At 35.4% G+C, this 15,001-nt stretch overlaps 1 protein-coding gene across 2 annotated transcripts in view; it reads right to left on the bottom strand.

The window, feature by feature from the left end:
- Nucleotides 1-15,001, bottom strand: part of SUCLA2 (succinate-CoA ligase ADP-forming subunit beta) — a 48,020-nt gene that overhangs the window by 19,309 nt on the left and 13,710 nt on the right. For both annotated transcript variants that reach the window (XM_030882276.2, XM_030882279.2), the window contains exons 3-5: nucleotides 12,118-12,217; nucleotides 11,762-11,924; nucleotides 1,404-1,532 (exon numbers count right to left, since the gene is read on the bottom strand). In XM_030882276.2, the coding sequence (XP_030738136.1) occupies nucleotides 1,404-1,532; nucleotides 11,762-11,924; nucleotides 12,118-12,217 (392 nt within the window). The remainder of the gene's footprint in view (nucleotides 1-1,403; nucleotides 1,533-11,761; nucleotides 11,925-12,117; nucleotides 12,218-15,001) is intronic.

Here is a 15,001-nt window from a genome sequence, read left to right as displayed (position 1 = left end):
CATTTCAAAACAAAGAATGATGAGAAATAAAGTACCATTTCATTTAGAAAGATTTTCACTAGGTTACAATCTACTGTTTTAAATGTAAACACCTGAGAATTACAAAAGAATTCTGATCAGCCCAGTATGAAATTAGTTTGTCTAGCACTGTGCTGGGAACTATTTCTGTTCATCCATCACTCAAAAAGGTACAATCTTAGTAGATTATTCCTTCAAGTATTCTTGTAAATCAAGTGTTTTCTTTCTCATTTAAATTTAAGTCTCCAGTCATCACTCTCACATAACTACCTAATGAATCAAATCTCTGTCCCCTTTAAACATTTATACCATTCACTTGCCTAAATGACTTTCTTCATGCTTTAGCAGGGAAATCTTTGTATCAGTCAAAGTTCCTGCTCTACTGTACTTCGATACCATAAGCTTCTTTTGACAGTTTCCTAATAAGAGATGTTAATTTCATTCAAACTTTAATATTCAAACTTCTTTTTAAGATGGGTCACTCATTTTTTATATATAAGCTAAACAATTTAATAGCAGTATTACAAACATTAACAAGCAACTCTCACAGGCCATAATACTAAACTTCATGGTTAAGTTTTTCTTTTGGGGGGCTTTTTTTGGGTGGGGTGGGAATCGAATGGGAGGAAGAGGCACACAAGAAGGATGGTACAGAAAACTATTGAAACTGTAGGCAAAATTTACCGAGTATGTACATACACTGAGAGAAAGTCCACAGCTTTAAACAGATTCTTAAAAGCGTCCATAAAACCCCCCAAAAATAAAATCACTGATCTATCGTAGGGATATATGAGACAGTGTCCCTACCATTCCATACAACTTACAGGAAATAAAGGGGGGATAGGACATGTTAAATGCCACCATGGGGATGTAAAATCCAGACTGTGAAAAACAATAAAGTATAATTAACCCAGGTTCTTCAACAAAATGAAAGAAAATGGATGAAGAAAGTGAGGGAAAGGAAACCTATAAACTAGAAGAAGACCTATGAGACCTATTAACCAACCACAATGAAAAAACTTAGTGGATCCCAACTCAAACTGTAAAAGAAAAAAAAAATTGAGACAATTAGGGAATTTGAATGACTGGGTAAGTGATGATATTAAGAAGTTATTGTTAGTTTTACTAGTGATGGAATGGTATAGTGGCTATTTTAAAAGAATCCTTATCTTTTAAAGATACATAGTAAAATATTTATGAAGGATATGAAGAAAAACGCTTTAGATACTTCTAAAAAGTTGCAATTTCAAACTACATATTAACATGCCTTGACACAAAAAAATTTTTTAAGAAGTTTTGTCAATCACTTCACTTACACAGTTAATTCTCTTTAAGGGTTGTAATTATCCAATCAAAAGCTAGAAATGTTTCAGAGTACAACATACCCGAACAGCTTGTTCCTTTTTGATGCCTTCTACAATATCAATAGGTTCTTTAACTATGGCCTCAGGAGTCTCAGCAGCAACATCTTCAATGTTGACACCACCTTGAGAACTTCCTATCAATACAGGACCCTAGCAGGAGGGGAAACAGCCAAAATATCTAGATTTTATTTTGGAACCGTCAATAAAATCTTAAAATCTATTTGTGTACACTATCAGACTTATACATCTATCACTCCCCACTATTCTTAAATTCCCTTGAGAATTTATCCTTGCATCACCTGCACAATGCCCCCGCTAAGTGTTCAATTGAAATAATGGAAAAGAAGTGAAAAGGAAGAGGAAGACAATGGCTCACCTGTGAGGGAAAAAGATTAAAAACAGATACAAATGTATACCAAACAACTTAATATAATCATATACATATGTGAAATATAACCTATGCATTTTTCACAAGAACTGAAGGGACATTAAAGTATTGTTTAAAGAACATTAAAAAAATCATAAAACAGTTTACTGATATTTAATAGGGAAAGCCTAATGAACAAAAGGTCCTGATTTTATAAGCTCTAGCCCTACTAGAAGTCAGTAAAAAAGAAAGCTACCTACCTTGAAAGAATAGCTCTGGCTATTATCATGAGCAATATAAGAAGGTAAGATGATAAATACCAAACAATTAAATTAACTTTTAAGTCTTCTAAAATCAATGAAGAAAAAAACAAAGTAAAATTATCTAATAGATTTGCTAATTTATGCACAAAACCAGAAATAATCTTAACATGCAAAAACAAGGAAATGGTAAAACCATGCTACTAAAGATTATTTAATGCATCTGGAAAGGAAAATGATCTCAGCAGTGTAATCTGGGAAAAAATGATACAAAACCTTAGATTCTATTCTCAACTGTGTTTTTTTTAACATAAAGTGTGCTTAAATATGTACCCTCCCACTATTCACACAAGCAGAAAAAAGATAAGAAATAAAACATTAAATCATAAGACTTTTGTTATTTTATGTGTCACTATTTTAAAAAAAATTTCTACAGTGAATATATTATTCTTAATCCAGGAAAAAAAAACCTCAAAAGACTAATTTCACTTTTCTATCCCAGTACCTAAGTGTTTCAGTAACAAATTCATTTCAAGGTATAATGTAAAGGAATAATATTATATTCATTACTGTTTGGAGAACAATACAGTCCTTCAAATCCTCAAAATATGGCAATAGCCAAAGGGACCAGGGTGGGGGAGGCGTGGCGGCGGCGGTGGCGGCGGCGGCGGAATTTATTATTTTTTAAAGAGAGTTAACTGTTATTTAGGCAAAAAAAGATTTAAGTATCAGCCCTCCAGGAGAAAAACTGGGTGGTTGAGGAACAAGGATGGGTGGAAGATTTGTATTTCCCTGTACATCTTTGTACCTTTTAAATTTTATACTGCCTGACTAGATTTCAATATACATGTGTAATAAAGAATTTGGCTGGCCTTTGTCCCCAGTGCATGGGAGGCAACTTCTAAACCCTCCCCTACATCTGAGAGTTTATGTTAATGAGGTGACTCACAATGGACCCCTAGATAATACAAAGGAGATGACTCAGGTGGGCACTGACCAGGTCAGAAAGACTAATGATGTGATTAGAAGGTTGGAGCTTTGAGCCACATGATATCAGCCTACACTTCCAAGAGGGAAGGAGGCCTGGAGATTAAGTTTAACTTAGTGGGCAATGATTCAGTCAATCATTCCTACTTCATAACCCCTGCACACCCCCACTGCCACTACCCAAAAATACTCTGGACATCAGGGTCAGCAAGATGGTGGAAAAGAAAGCCCCAGATTTTGCTCTCCCACAGAAACACTAACTTAACAACAACAATATATGACCCCAAATGCCTATTAGAGAAAACCAGAAAACAGTTAAGAAGTTGCAGTACTCCAAGCAAGTTCAACTGCAAGGAAATGGGTAAGAAAAGTCATTTTATTTCATCTAAGTGAGCCCCTCCCCCAAGCCAACACAGCTCAATATCTGAGAAATAGCCCAATGTGGGGCTTCCCCCTTGGGAGGGAAAGAGAAGAGTGAAATGTGCATCTAACATTTCTGCTTTTCAGGGGTCTGTCCAAGGAACTGGTTTCTGTCTCACCTGACTTGGAGGGCTAACAGGGAACCTGCAAACTCTGAATGTCTTGTGGGGGAGAGGCACTGAGAACAAAATAAAGCTCAGCAGCTTGTGACAGCACCAGAGAACTTGTAATACTATAGACAGAAGCCAACACAGCTCACCAAAGTTGAAGGAAAGCACCCAACTCATGGCTTTCTTTTTAACAACTCAAGGAAGTAGAAAAAGAAGAACAAACTGAACCCAATGTTAGCAAAAGGAAGGAAATAATAAAGATTAAAGCAGAAACATATGAAATAGAAAATTTTTTAAAAAACAGAAAAAAATTAGCAAAACTAAGAGTTGGTTTGTTAAAAAGATCAACAAAATTGACTAACCATCAGCTAGACTAAGAAAAATAGAAAAGATTCAAACAACAAAAATCAGTAGTGAAAGAGGAGACATTACAACTGATGCCACAGAAGTGAAAAGGACCATAAGAGACTACTATGAACAATCAAACACCAACAAATTGGGTAACCTAGAAGAAATAAATCCCTAGAAACATACAATCTAGCAAGACTGAGCCATGGAGAAATAAAAAATCTGAACAGAGCTATAACAAGGAGATTGAATGAGTAATCAAAAACCTCCCGACAAAGAAAAGCCCAGGACGAGATGGCTTCACTGAAGAATTCCCCCAATCTTTCTCAAACTATTCCAAAAAAAAAGAAAACTGAAGAGGAGGGAACACTGCCAAACTCATTCCATGAGGCTAGCATTACCCTGTTACAACATCAGACAAAGATACTACAGGAAAACTACTGACCAATACCCCTGATGAATATTGATGCAAAAACTCTTAACAAAATACTAGCCTACCAAATTCAATAACACATTACAAGGATTATATATCATGATCAAAGGGGGTTTATTCCTGGAATGCAAGGATGGTTCAACATAGGAAAATCAATCAGTGTACCACACCACATTAATAGAATCAAGGTCAAAAAAACCACATGACCATCCCAATTGCTGCAGAAAAAGCATTTGAAAAAATTCAACACCTTTTCATAAAAACACTCAACAAACTAGGAAGAGAAGGACTACATCAACATAATAAAGGCCACAGATGAAAAGCCTACAACCAACATCATATTCAATGGTGAACAACTAAAAGCTTGCCTTCTAAGATTAGGAAAAAGGCAAGGATGCCCATTCTCACCATTTTATCCAATATAGTATTGGAAGTCCTAGCTAGAGCAACCAGACAAGAGAAAGAAACAGAAAGCACCCAAATAGGAAAGGAAGAAATAAAAGTACCTCTGTTCACAGATGATATGATCATGCATATACAAAACTCTCAAGAATCCCCCCCAAAACTGGCTAAGAATAAATGAGTTCAGCAAAGTTACAGCACAAAATCAACACACAAATATGCCTTGCATCCCTATACACTGACAATGAACAATCTAAAAAGGAAATTAAGACAATGATCCAATTTATTGATACAAGAGTCAAAAAGAATAAAATAGTTAGGAATAACCTTAACCAAGGAGACAAAAGACTTGTACACTAAAAACTACAAAACAATGCTGAATGAAACTGAAGAAGACACAAATAAGTAAACATCCTGTGTTCATGGATTGGAAGACTTAATATTATTAGAATGTTCAATACTACGCAAAGCAATCTACAGATTCCATGCAATCCCTATTAAAATCCTAATGGTATTTTTTCCCCAATACAATCTTTTTTCCACTGTCCATTTTTTTGCAAAAATAGGGGAAAAAATTCCTAAAATTCACATGGAATCTCATAGGACCCTGAATAACCAAAATATCTTGAGAAAGAAAAACAAAGCTGGAGGCCTCTTACTTCCTGATTTCAAAACATATTACAAAGCTATAGTAATCAAAACAGTATGGTTCTGACAATAAAGACAGACCTCAATGGAACAGAATAGAGAACCCAGAAATAAATCCTCATATATATGGTCAAATGGTCTTCCAAAGGTACCAAGGCTACACAATGGGGAAAGGACAGGCTCTTCAACAAATGGTATTAGGGAAACTAGATACCACATGCATAATAATGAAGTTAGACCCTTACCTTATACATATACAAAAATTATCTCAAAATGGATGAAAGACCTAAATGTAAGACCTGAAACTGTAAAACTCCTAGAAAACACAGGGGAAAAGATTCATGACATGGGATTTAGCAATAATTTCTTGAATAAGAGAAAATCACAGGCAACAAAAGCAAACTATACAAATGGGACTATATCAAACTTAAAAACTTCTACACAGCAGAAGAAACAATCAACAAAAAGGCAACCTAGAGAGTGGGAGAAAATATATGCAAACTGTATGTGAGAGATTAATATTCAGAATATATAAAGAACTACAACTCAACCAGAAAATGAAACAACCCAATTTAAAAATCGGCAAAAGACTTGAATAGACATTTCTCCAAAGGAAATACACATCTTAGCTTAGGATGCTATAACAAAATACCACACTGGGTGGCTTAAACAACAGACATTTATTTCTCACAATTCATGGTTCATACCCATACTAATCTCCTTATCAAATGGTTCTTCAGCCACACCCTTCATAATTATCTTCCAAATAGCTTTCTAGTTTTTTGCAATATAGGCAGGGTGAGAATTTTCCAAATGTTTAAATTCTGATTCCTTTTTGCTTAATAATTCCTTCTTCAATTCATTTCTCTCTTCTCAAGTTTTACTATAAGCAGTAAGGAGAAATGAAGCCACCCCTTCAATACTCTGCTTAGAAATCTCCTCAGCTGGGACTTCCCTTGTGGCACAGTGGTTAAGAATCCACCTGCCAATGCAGGGGATATGGGTTTGAGCCCTGGTCCGGGAAGATCCCACGTGCCGCGGCGCAACTAAGCCCACACTCCAGACCCCGCGAGCCACAACTACTGAGCCTGCACACCACAACTACTGAAGTCTGCGCCCCTAGAGCCAGTGCTCTGCAACAAGAGGAGCCACCGCAATGAGAAGCCTGTGCACCGCAATGAAGAGTAGCCCCCACTCGCTGCAACTAGAGAAAGCCCATGCACAGCAACGAAGACCGAAAGCAGCCAAAAATTTAAAAATTAATAAATTTGTTAAAAAAATCTCCTCAGCTAAATATTTAATATCATCACTCCCAAGTTCTACCTTCCACAAAACACTGGAACATGAATACAATTCAGTCAAATTCTTTGCCACTTTACAACAAGGATCATCTTTTTTGCATCATCTGAAGACATGTTCTTCATTTCTGAGACCTCACCAGAATGGTCTTTACCATCCATACTTCTACCAACATTCTGTTCATGATTATTTATATAATCTCGAAGAAGATGGAAGCTTTCTCTGTATCTCTACTTTTTTCTTTCTGAGTCCTCACCAGAATCAACTTTAAAAGTCCTTTCATGGCAATCTCAGCTTTTTCTAGCATGCACCTCAAAACTCTTCCAGTTACACAGTTCCATGACATTGGCAGTTAGGGCTTCAATATATGAATTCTGGGGGAGACATAAACATTCAGTCCATAACAACATACAAATGGCCAACAAGCATGTGAAAGGGTACTCAATATTATTAATCATTGGGGAAATGCATATCAAAACCACAATATAACCTCATACCCATCAGGATAATTTCTGTCAATAATAATAATAGTCTTTGTGAGAAAGTGGAGAAAATGGAACTCTTGTACCCTGTTGGTAGAAATGTAAAATAGTAGACTCACTGTAGAGAACAGTATGGAGGTTCCTCAAAAACTTCAATATATGATCCAGCAATCCTACTTCTGGGTATATATCCAAAAAAACTGAAAACAGAACCTCAAATAGATACTTCCATGCCCATGTTAACTGCAACATTATTCATAATAGCCAAGAGGCAGAAGAAACCTGGATGTCCACCAACAGATGAAAGATAAAGAAAATAATGTACATACATACAGTGGAATATTATTCAGCCTTTAAAAGTAAAGAAATCTTGACATATGCTACAACATAGATGAACCTTGAGGACATTATGATAAGCAAAATAAACCAATCGCAAAAAGACAAATACTGCATGATTCCACTGATATGAGGTATCTAAAATAATCAAAATCTTACAAACAGAAAGAATGGTGGTTGCCAGGAGTTGAAGGAAGGGATAAAGGGGAAGGTGTTTTTCAATGGATACAGAGTTTCAGGTTCACAAGATGGAAAATGTCCTTGATCTGTTGTACAACAATATGCACAAAGTTAACATTATTGTACTGTACACATAAAAGCTGTTAAAGATAGTAAATTTCATATTCTATGTTTTGACCACAATTTAAAAAATAAAAACAACTCGACTAGAAACTCAGTGGGCTTTTGTGGTTGCCAATATTCTGTGTATTGTCACATATCAATATGTCAGGAGGGTGACACACCCCTGAAGCAAATGGAAACTTTATGCTTGGGACTCTCCCAGACCTTGCCCTATGCATCATCTGTCCATTTTGCTGGTTCTGATTTGTATCCTTTGGCAATAGTAAAACTGTAATCACAAGTGTAGTATTTTCCTAAGTTCTGTGAGTCATTCTAGCAAATTATGAAACCTGAGGGGTACTAGGAATTCCCAAACTTGTTGCCAGCTCGTCAGAAGTGAGGGTGACCTGGGGACCCCCAAACTTGAGGCTGACGTCTGAAGTGAGGGCAGTTATGTGGAGGACTGTGCCCTTAACCTGTGAAGTCTGGCTCAATTCTGGTTACTTGGTGTCAGAGCTCACTGCAACAAACACAAAAAATATTTAATAGAAGAATTCATTGTGCATTTCTGAGACTAAAGAAGAGAACAATGGCAAGCTTAAGTCAAGGGAAATGTTTGAAATTAAAGTCTAATTTTTACTTTCTCTATAAACTTCAAATGAAAAGGTATTCTTCATTTTCCCCTAGAAAGGCAATTCAAAATTATAAGCTTTTAAAGAGATCTAAAGAGAGAGGAAAACACTCAGATTTAAAAAGAATCTATCAACTAGTATCATGCTATTAAAGTAAAATATAGATAAATGAATCTACTGTCATGCTACTGAAGTAAAATATAAGTAAATTAATCTACAGATAACCCCCAAATACAATTTTATTCAACTGAAAAGGTAGAATCAACAAACTTTTAAAGTATTTGAACATTTTATTCTAGTTTTACTGTCCTTTTCTTTTCATATCTACTGATAAGAGAAGTGAAGAGCCACATAAAAGGCAGCACTACTGGGGGAAAAACGTTTCTCACTAAAGTAATGATTAGATCTCCAAGAGTTCGCTATAAGTTAGAGAAAAGTCTAAAAAAAAAATACATATGAAATAATAAATATATAAAAGAAAGTGAACAAATTCTCTTTGTACTAATTCCCTGACTAACTAGAAAGAAACCCCAAAATTTATAGCCAATTAGTCAGAAGAAAGCTTACATAGGTAAATAAAATAGAGATCAGTTAAAACAATGACTGTAGTTTTGCATATGATCATGACTGCTGAATGAACTGGTGCTTCTGTTTAAATGATTTGGTTTTAACTTTTAAATCTTAGTAATAAGCTTTCAGAACAATTTAAGTTCTAGCAAAGAACTGTAATTTCAAATAAATTAATAATGCTATTTTCACCTTCTTAACCTAAATTCCTCTTTTCTTGTTGGTCTTACAAAAGGTTTTGCCTTAAAATGGATTTGAATTTAAAATCATATGACAAAGAGGCCACTTAAAATAAGTATCTCTTTTTAAGAAAAGTATGGAAAATAAAATTTGGAATTCTCACGGCACATTTTATATTTAATCCAAGCAAAGTAAAAAACTGACACAGTTAAACGTACCATTCATTTACAGCAGACTGCAATGTTTTACTAGGAAAATAAAGCAGCAAATGTGATTTGTTAAATCAGATTTGTCTCAGTCCAGAAGTTCCCAACAGGCACTGGGAAAATGTTAAGAAATCTGATTTTTTAAAAGTACCAAAACACAGAATAGGAATTTAAATTGATTTTTTTTTTTTGGCATGTCAACCCCATGGTACATATCTGCCCAGGCTTCCTGATGCAATACATACAAAGAATACCAGTAGAGTTTATGATTCATCTTCTGAAAACAGATAAGCAACAAAAGCAATTTTTAAAGATCAGTTAAGTCCTCGACTTCCCTGGTGGCGCAGCTGTTAAGAATCCGCCTGCCAATTCAGGGGACACGGGTTCGAGCCCTGGTCCGGGAAGATCCCACATGCCACAGAGCAACTAAGCCCATGCGCCACAACTACTGAGCCCGCGTACCATACGTGCTCTTCAACAAGAGAAGCCACCGCAATGAGAAGCCCACACACGGCAACAAAGAGTAGCCCCCGCTCACTGCAACTAGAGAAAGCCTGCACACAGCAACCAAGACCCAACGCAGCCAAAAATAAATAGGTTTTTTTTTTAAGCCCACATATTAAAATAAAAAAAGATCAGTTAAGTCCTAAGCATATGACTTTAATTCAATCAAAATGGGCTTTTCTTTTTAAATAGCCGACTTATTTTTTGTCGTTTAATAGGAACCTGTCCAGAGGGAATCCCAAAATAGTTCTTTTTACCCCAAAAGTAACACCAACAACTCCACATTGGCCTAATATGATAGCATCAAAGCACATTATAATGTCTTTGGCCAGATAGTTCAACTAGTACTACTGAATTTTTAGCATGAATTATTACAACTATATATTACTGGTGCAAATGAAATAAAAACATTTTTCCTTAATAAGACTCAGAGTTCTCCAATAATTCAAGTTCTTAAAATCAAATTTGACCATTTTTCATAATGCTTTAACATATCTTTAATACAATATATTCACTGTGTTATATTCATATCTTTAATAACACATATTCAGTTTGCTACATTTATTCTAATCAAGATGAGCTACTCTATCCAATATTACAGGACTCATATCTCAAACTGTCCAGGCACATACACCTTGTTCTTGGCTATAACAGAAAGTAAAAACATTAACAACTAACAAAATGATAGATGTTGATATATAACATCAATGAAAAGGAAAAGAAAATGTAGTGAAACTAAATGAATTTGTAAAAACATAATTTTTGCAAATATTTGTAATATATAAGGTTATTGTCATGGGATTTCTAAAGTAACTTACAAAACTAAATTCTATCACATAAAGAAACCTACAGAGGTAAAGACATCACTTACAAACAAAACAATGTTCTTTAATCTTATATTCTGAGTGGGTTTTTACTACCATCTAGTGTTATACCTTAAAAAATACTTTCTTATAAAAATTCAAAGTTACAAAAGATATTTTATAATATCACTCAAACATTACAAGAAAACTTAATGAACTGTAAAAAAAATCACAATATGGAAAATAGCTATTTTTAAAAAAGCTATTTTATATAAGAAAACATTTTCATGACCCCTTAAAATTTTTGTTACATTACTAATTACGTAATTAGTGATGTTCTACATCAAATCCTGACTAGGGCTACCAAATATGTACCCAGCCTGCTTCAAAAGACAAGCTAGTTACTACACAGATTCAGCTCATAAAAGTTAACCAATGCACTCAAAAAGCCAGATAATTACACCATAAAATCACTGTCAATGCCCTTTCCAAGCCCTAGGTCTACGAAGGAATTTTCTCTTCATGTGATGCCTTAAGTTCATTGCTAGCATTCTAAGTTCCATAAAGAGAGCAGAGCAGAATAAGGTTATGCTCCTTAGAAGCATACTGTTTCCTATTGAATGCCATCCTTGAACTTACCAAGTATCAAATCCTCTTGTGAAACAAACCGCAAACTATCAAAAATACGAAGAGGTTGAAAAAGAAAAAGATGAAGCCAGGGACACACATTCTCTTAGTGGTTCCAGAGACTTTCTCTTTGGTTAGAATATCTTACTGTGCTAGAAATTATTTTCTCAGTCTATGGAATCTAAAGGTGAATCAGAAATGATTTAAGCTGCTCTTAGCAAATTAACAATTTGGAAATTCTGTGGGTTTTATTTCAGCATGGTTTTGCCTACAGTTTTTATTACCACAATATTATAGTATTAAGTCTGATGGCATTAATCATGTTGGTTTTTAAAAATGACATAAAAATATTGTTCCCATGACATATACAAATAGATTATGGACCATACCTTTTTAACCCTTCCCATACAAATAGAAATAATAATCAACTTTTGAACTTGAATGTAATAAGATCATCCTAAATGTATCATGTCTACAATTACTCACTTGAAATGACCTTTCCATTGTAATAGCAAAGTAGTATTCTCTCCTGGGATATCTTCGCTCACAAACCAATACTTGATTGCATATTCTGCCCTTTTCTCCTGTTTGCTTGGTAAACAACTTTCTCCCAATCATCTGTGAGGAAACAGCTTTTGCTTCTTCTGGACTAAAATAAGAAAAAGAACTCAAACTCTTTTCTCCTCCAACTGAGAAAAATAAAAGCACATGACAGCCAAAATCTTACCTCATCTAATATTTAAATCTCAGTATTTATATCAATTCAATAATAAGGGGCATCTTTTACAAATATACATTGTTTTCTTTAATAATGGTGTCTATATGTGTAAAACATAACTTACGAGAAAACTATCTTCACTCCCCCTTTGAGGCCACTTTCAAATGTTCCTTTTCCTCTACCACCAGCTAAAACTTGTGCCTTTATCACAACATCTTTTGAACCTAGAAGAAAAACACTTCTATTAGATACAAAGCATGGAGCAGCATGCAACACACAATATTTTGTTATTAAAAATACGTATTAAGCAGTGTTATTAAATGTAGTAAAGTCTCATTTACCCACAATGTCAAAAAAGGAGGCATTCCATGTATATATATTTTCTAGATTAGAACACTAAAACATTCACCACCTAAAGACCCACAAACTTAAAAAAATGAGCCACTCATATTAAGCCATTTCTTAAAGCATACTGAAAATAATTTTACCTTTCCCTGATACTTTAAATATCTAGTACTTTGCAAGGTACTAAAAGTACAAAATTGAGGGTCAAATGTCTTCCTAACAATTTCTTCCCTCTACTGATACGTAAACTTACTACACTATGACAATTTGAGTTATAAATGCTGCTTTGAGTAGAAATGTACCATGACTTTCAGGGAAAGTGCCACTATTGATACCAATTCACATTGTCTCACTAACAGAAAGTCCTGTTAATATACATTCTTGAGCTGTACTGTTGTGAGAGGACTATCAGGAGTTAAGGTATGTTTATCAAAAGATTCTAGAATGTTACACTTCTAAGTCTTTAAAACATTTTTTAAGAAATACTCTGAATTTTTCTTCTTTAACAGGTAAACTGGTCTCTCTCTTTTCTTCCCCTTTCTAACATGCTGAAGAAAATTACCAAACTAGCTGTTTAAGCCTAGGTACTACTCTTCATGACCCAGAGCAATACATCTTAGAGGGGCATTCTGTCTCCCAAGACAGGCAGAATTTCAAAGCCTCCTCATGTCGCTTCTCATGGTATTTTGCCCATACTAGCAGTGTAACACCAATATTACATTATGAAAAACAATTAAACTTTGAGGTCAGGGTTAAGGACATTGTCTTATTCGTTGTATCCCTAGCACGAAGCAGTTCCTGGGATATAACCACCACTCCATAAATGTGTATCTGAATAGGCTAAAGATGGGAATTCTACTACTGGGGAAAGGCCACTCTCTAATGCACATATACCAAGCTGAACGAGAGCTGATCAAGGAGGTAACAAATAGTTTGTGATCAAACAAATAAGAAATGACCAAAAGTTAACACTTAAACAATTACTACAAAACGTTTAGAAAATTAATGATATAAATGTGTCCACACTGGAAATGTACCCTTAAGTCAGAAGACAGCCCTATGAATCAGTCCAGGCAGTTTCTTTTAAAAAAAAAACCCCTCTTTCTCATACTCCACATCCATTCAGTCACGAAATCATAGTGGTTCCACCTTCAGAATGTATCTAGAATCTTGACCACTCTTCATCACCTCCATTTTAGGCCCTGGTCCCAGCCACCATTACATCTCACCTAGATTACCCTTGTCCCCAAAAGAATATTCTCAAAGCAGCAGCCAAAGTACGCATATAACTCCTCTACTTAAAACCTTGCACTGAATGCCCACTTCACTCAGAGTTAAAGCCACAGTCCCTACAATGGCCTCAAGGCCCTGTGTAATCCCCCAGCACCCTTGCCCTTTGTATCATGACCTCTTCATTGTTCACCCCACACCAGCAACTCTAATCTTCCTGTTCCTGGGCATGTCCCTCCCTTCCTTTAGGACTTGGCACTGATGTTCCCTCTCTCTCTGAATACTCTTCATCCAGGTATCTGTTTGGGAAAGGTCCTCATTCCCTTCCAGTTTTTCTTTAAGTCTAAATTGTCCATGAGACTTACCCTGATCACCCTACTTAACACTACCAACTGCCCACCCATGACCAATCCCCCTTAGCCCGCTCATTTTTTTCCACAGAGGTCACCACCTTCGAATCATAACATATAATCTTCCCATGTTTATCATTTTTGTTTTGCTCCCCCACTAAAATATAGACTCCAGGAGGGCAGAATCTTTGTTATGTTCATTGATGTTTGCAAGGTCCTGGGAGGGTTCCTAGCACATAATATTTTCTGAATGATAAATAAAAGAACATTTAGAAATCAAGAGAATTCTTATGAATCTAGATCTTCCACTGCTCTTGAGAAACACAGAACTGGAAATCCTGGGCCCTGCAACTGGAACTGACCGCAAGTGCCTTGTTACACAAGACATCATTTCAATTTGCCATAGTCCCCACCATTCCCAAGTGCCACAACTAATATCAGATGAAGATTAGAGAAAGTTTAGAAATTTCCTTAAAAGTAACAATAATTTTCTTACTGAGAAGACAACAAGTAGTCTCAGGGACTATGGCAAATTAGAGAGTTCATGCCCGAACTAAAAGGAGCAGCCACTAGTCATTCTACCTGTTTCTGGTTACCTGTCAAGTCAGTTTTCTAGTACTTCAGCAATATTCATTTATCTCCAAAAAGGATACCTATAATCCAAACAGTGTAAATGTAATGTAAAAATGGACAACAGTTAAACTGGTGCTCTGCTGGGCTAAATTCAAACATTCCTATTAATTAAGCTAGGAACTTAACATACTGAGCTATTAAGTAAGAGTAATGAAGCTCTATTTTTTCAAAAACATTTTATAAGAAGAAGGCTCTTCCCTAAAGTGTCAATTTTCTTTTTTTAAGAAAATAAACTCCGTTAAGGGCACAGATGATTCTTCAAAAATTCCTTCTAAAAAAGCCCTTCACGGGGACTTCCCTGGTGGTCCACCCTGGCCAGGGAACCAGATCCCGCATGCATGCCGCAACTAAGAGTTCACATGCCATAACTAAGAAGTCCATGTGCTTCAACTAAGACCTGACACAGCCTAAATAAATAAATAAATAAATATTTTTAAAATAAAATAAAAA

The sequence above is a fragment of the Globicephala melas genome, chromosome 18 (genome assembly GCF_963455315.2).
Source record: "Globicephala melas chromosome 18, mGloMel1.2, whole genome shotgun sequence".
Classification (NCBI taxonomy): domain Eukaryota; kingdom Metazoa; phylum Chordata; class Mammalia; order Artiodactyla; family Delphinidae; genus Globicephala; species Globicephala melas.
This window is presented reverse-complemented; position numbering and strand designations above follow the sequence as displayed.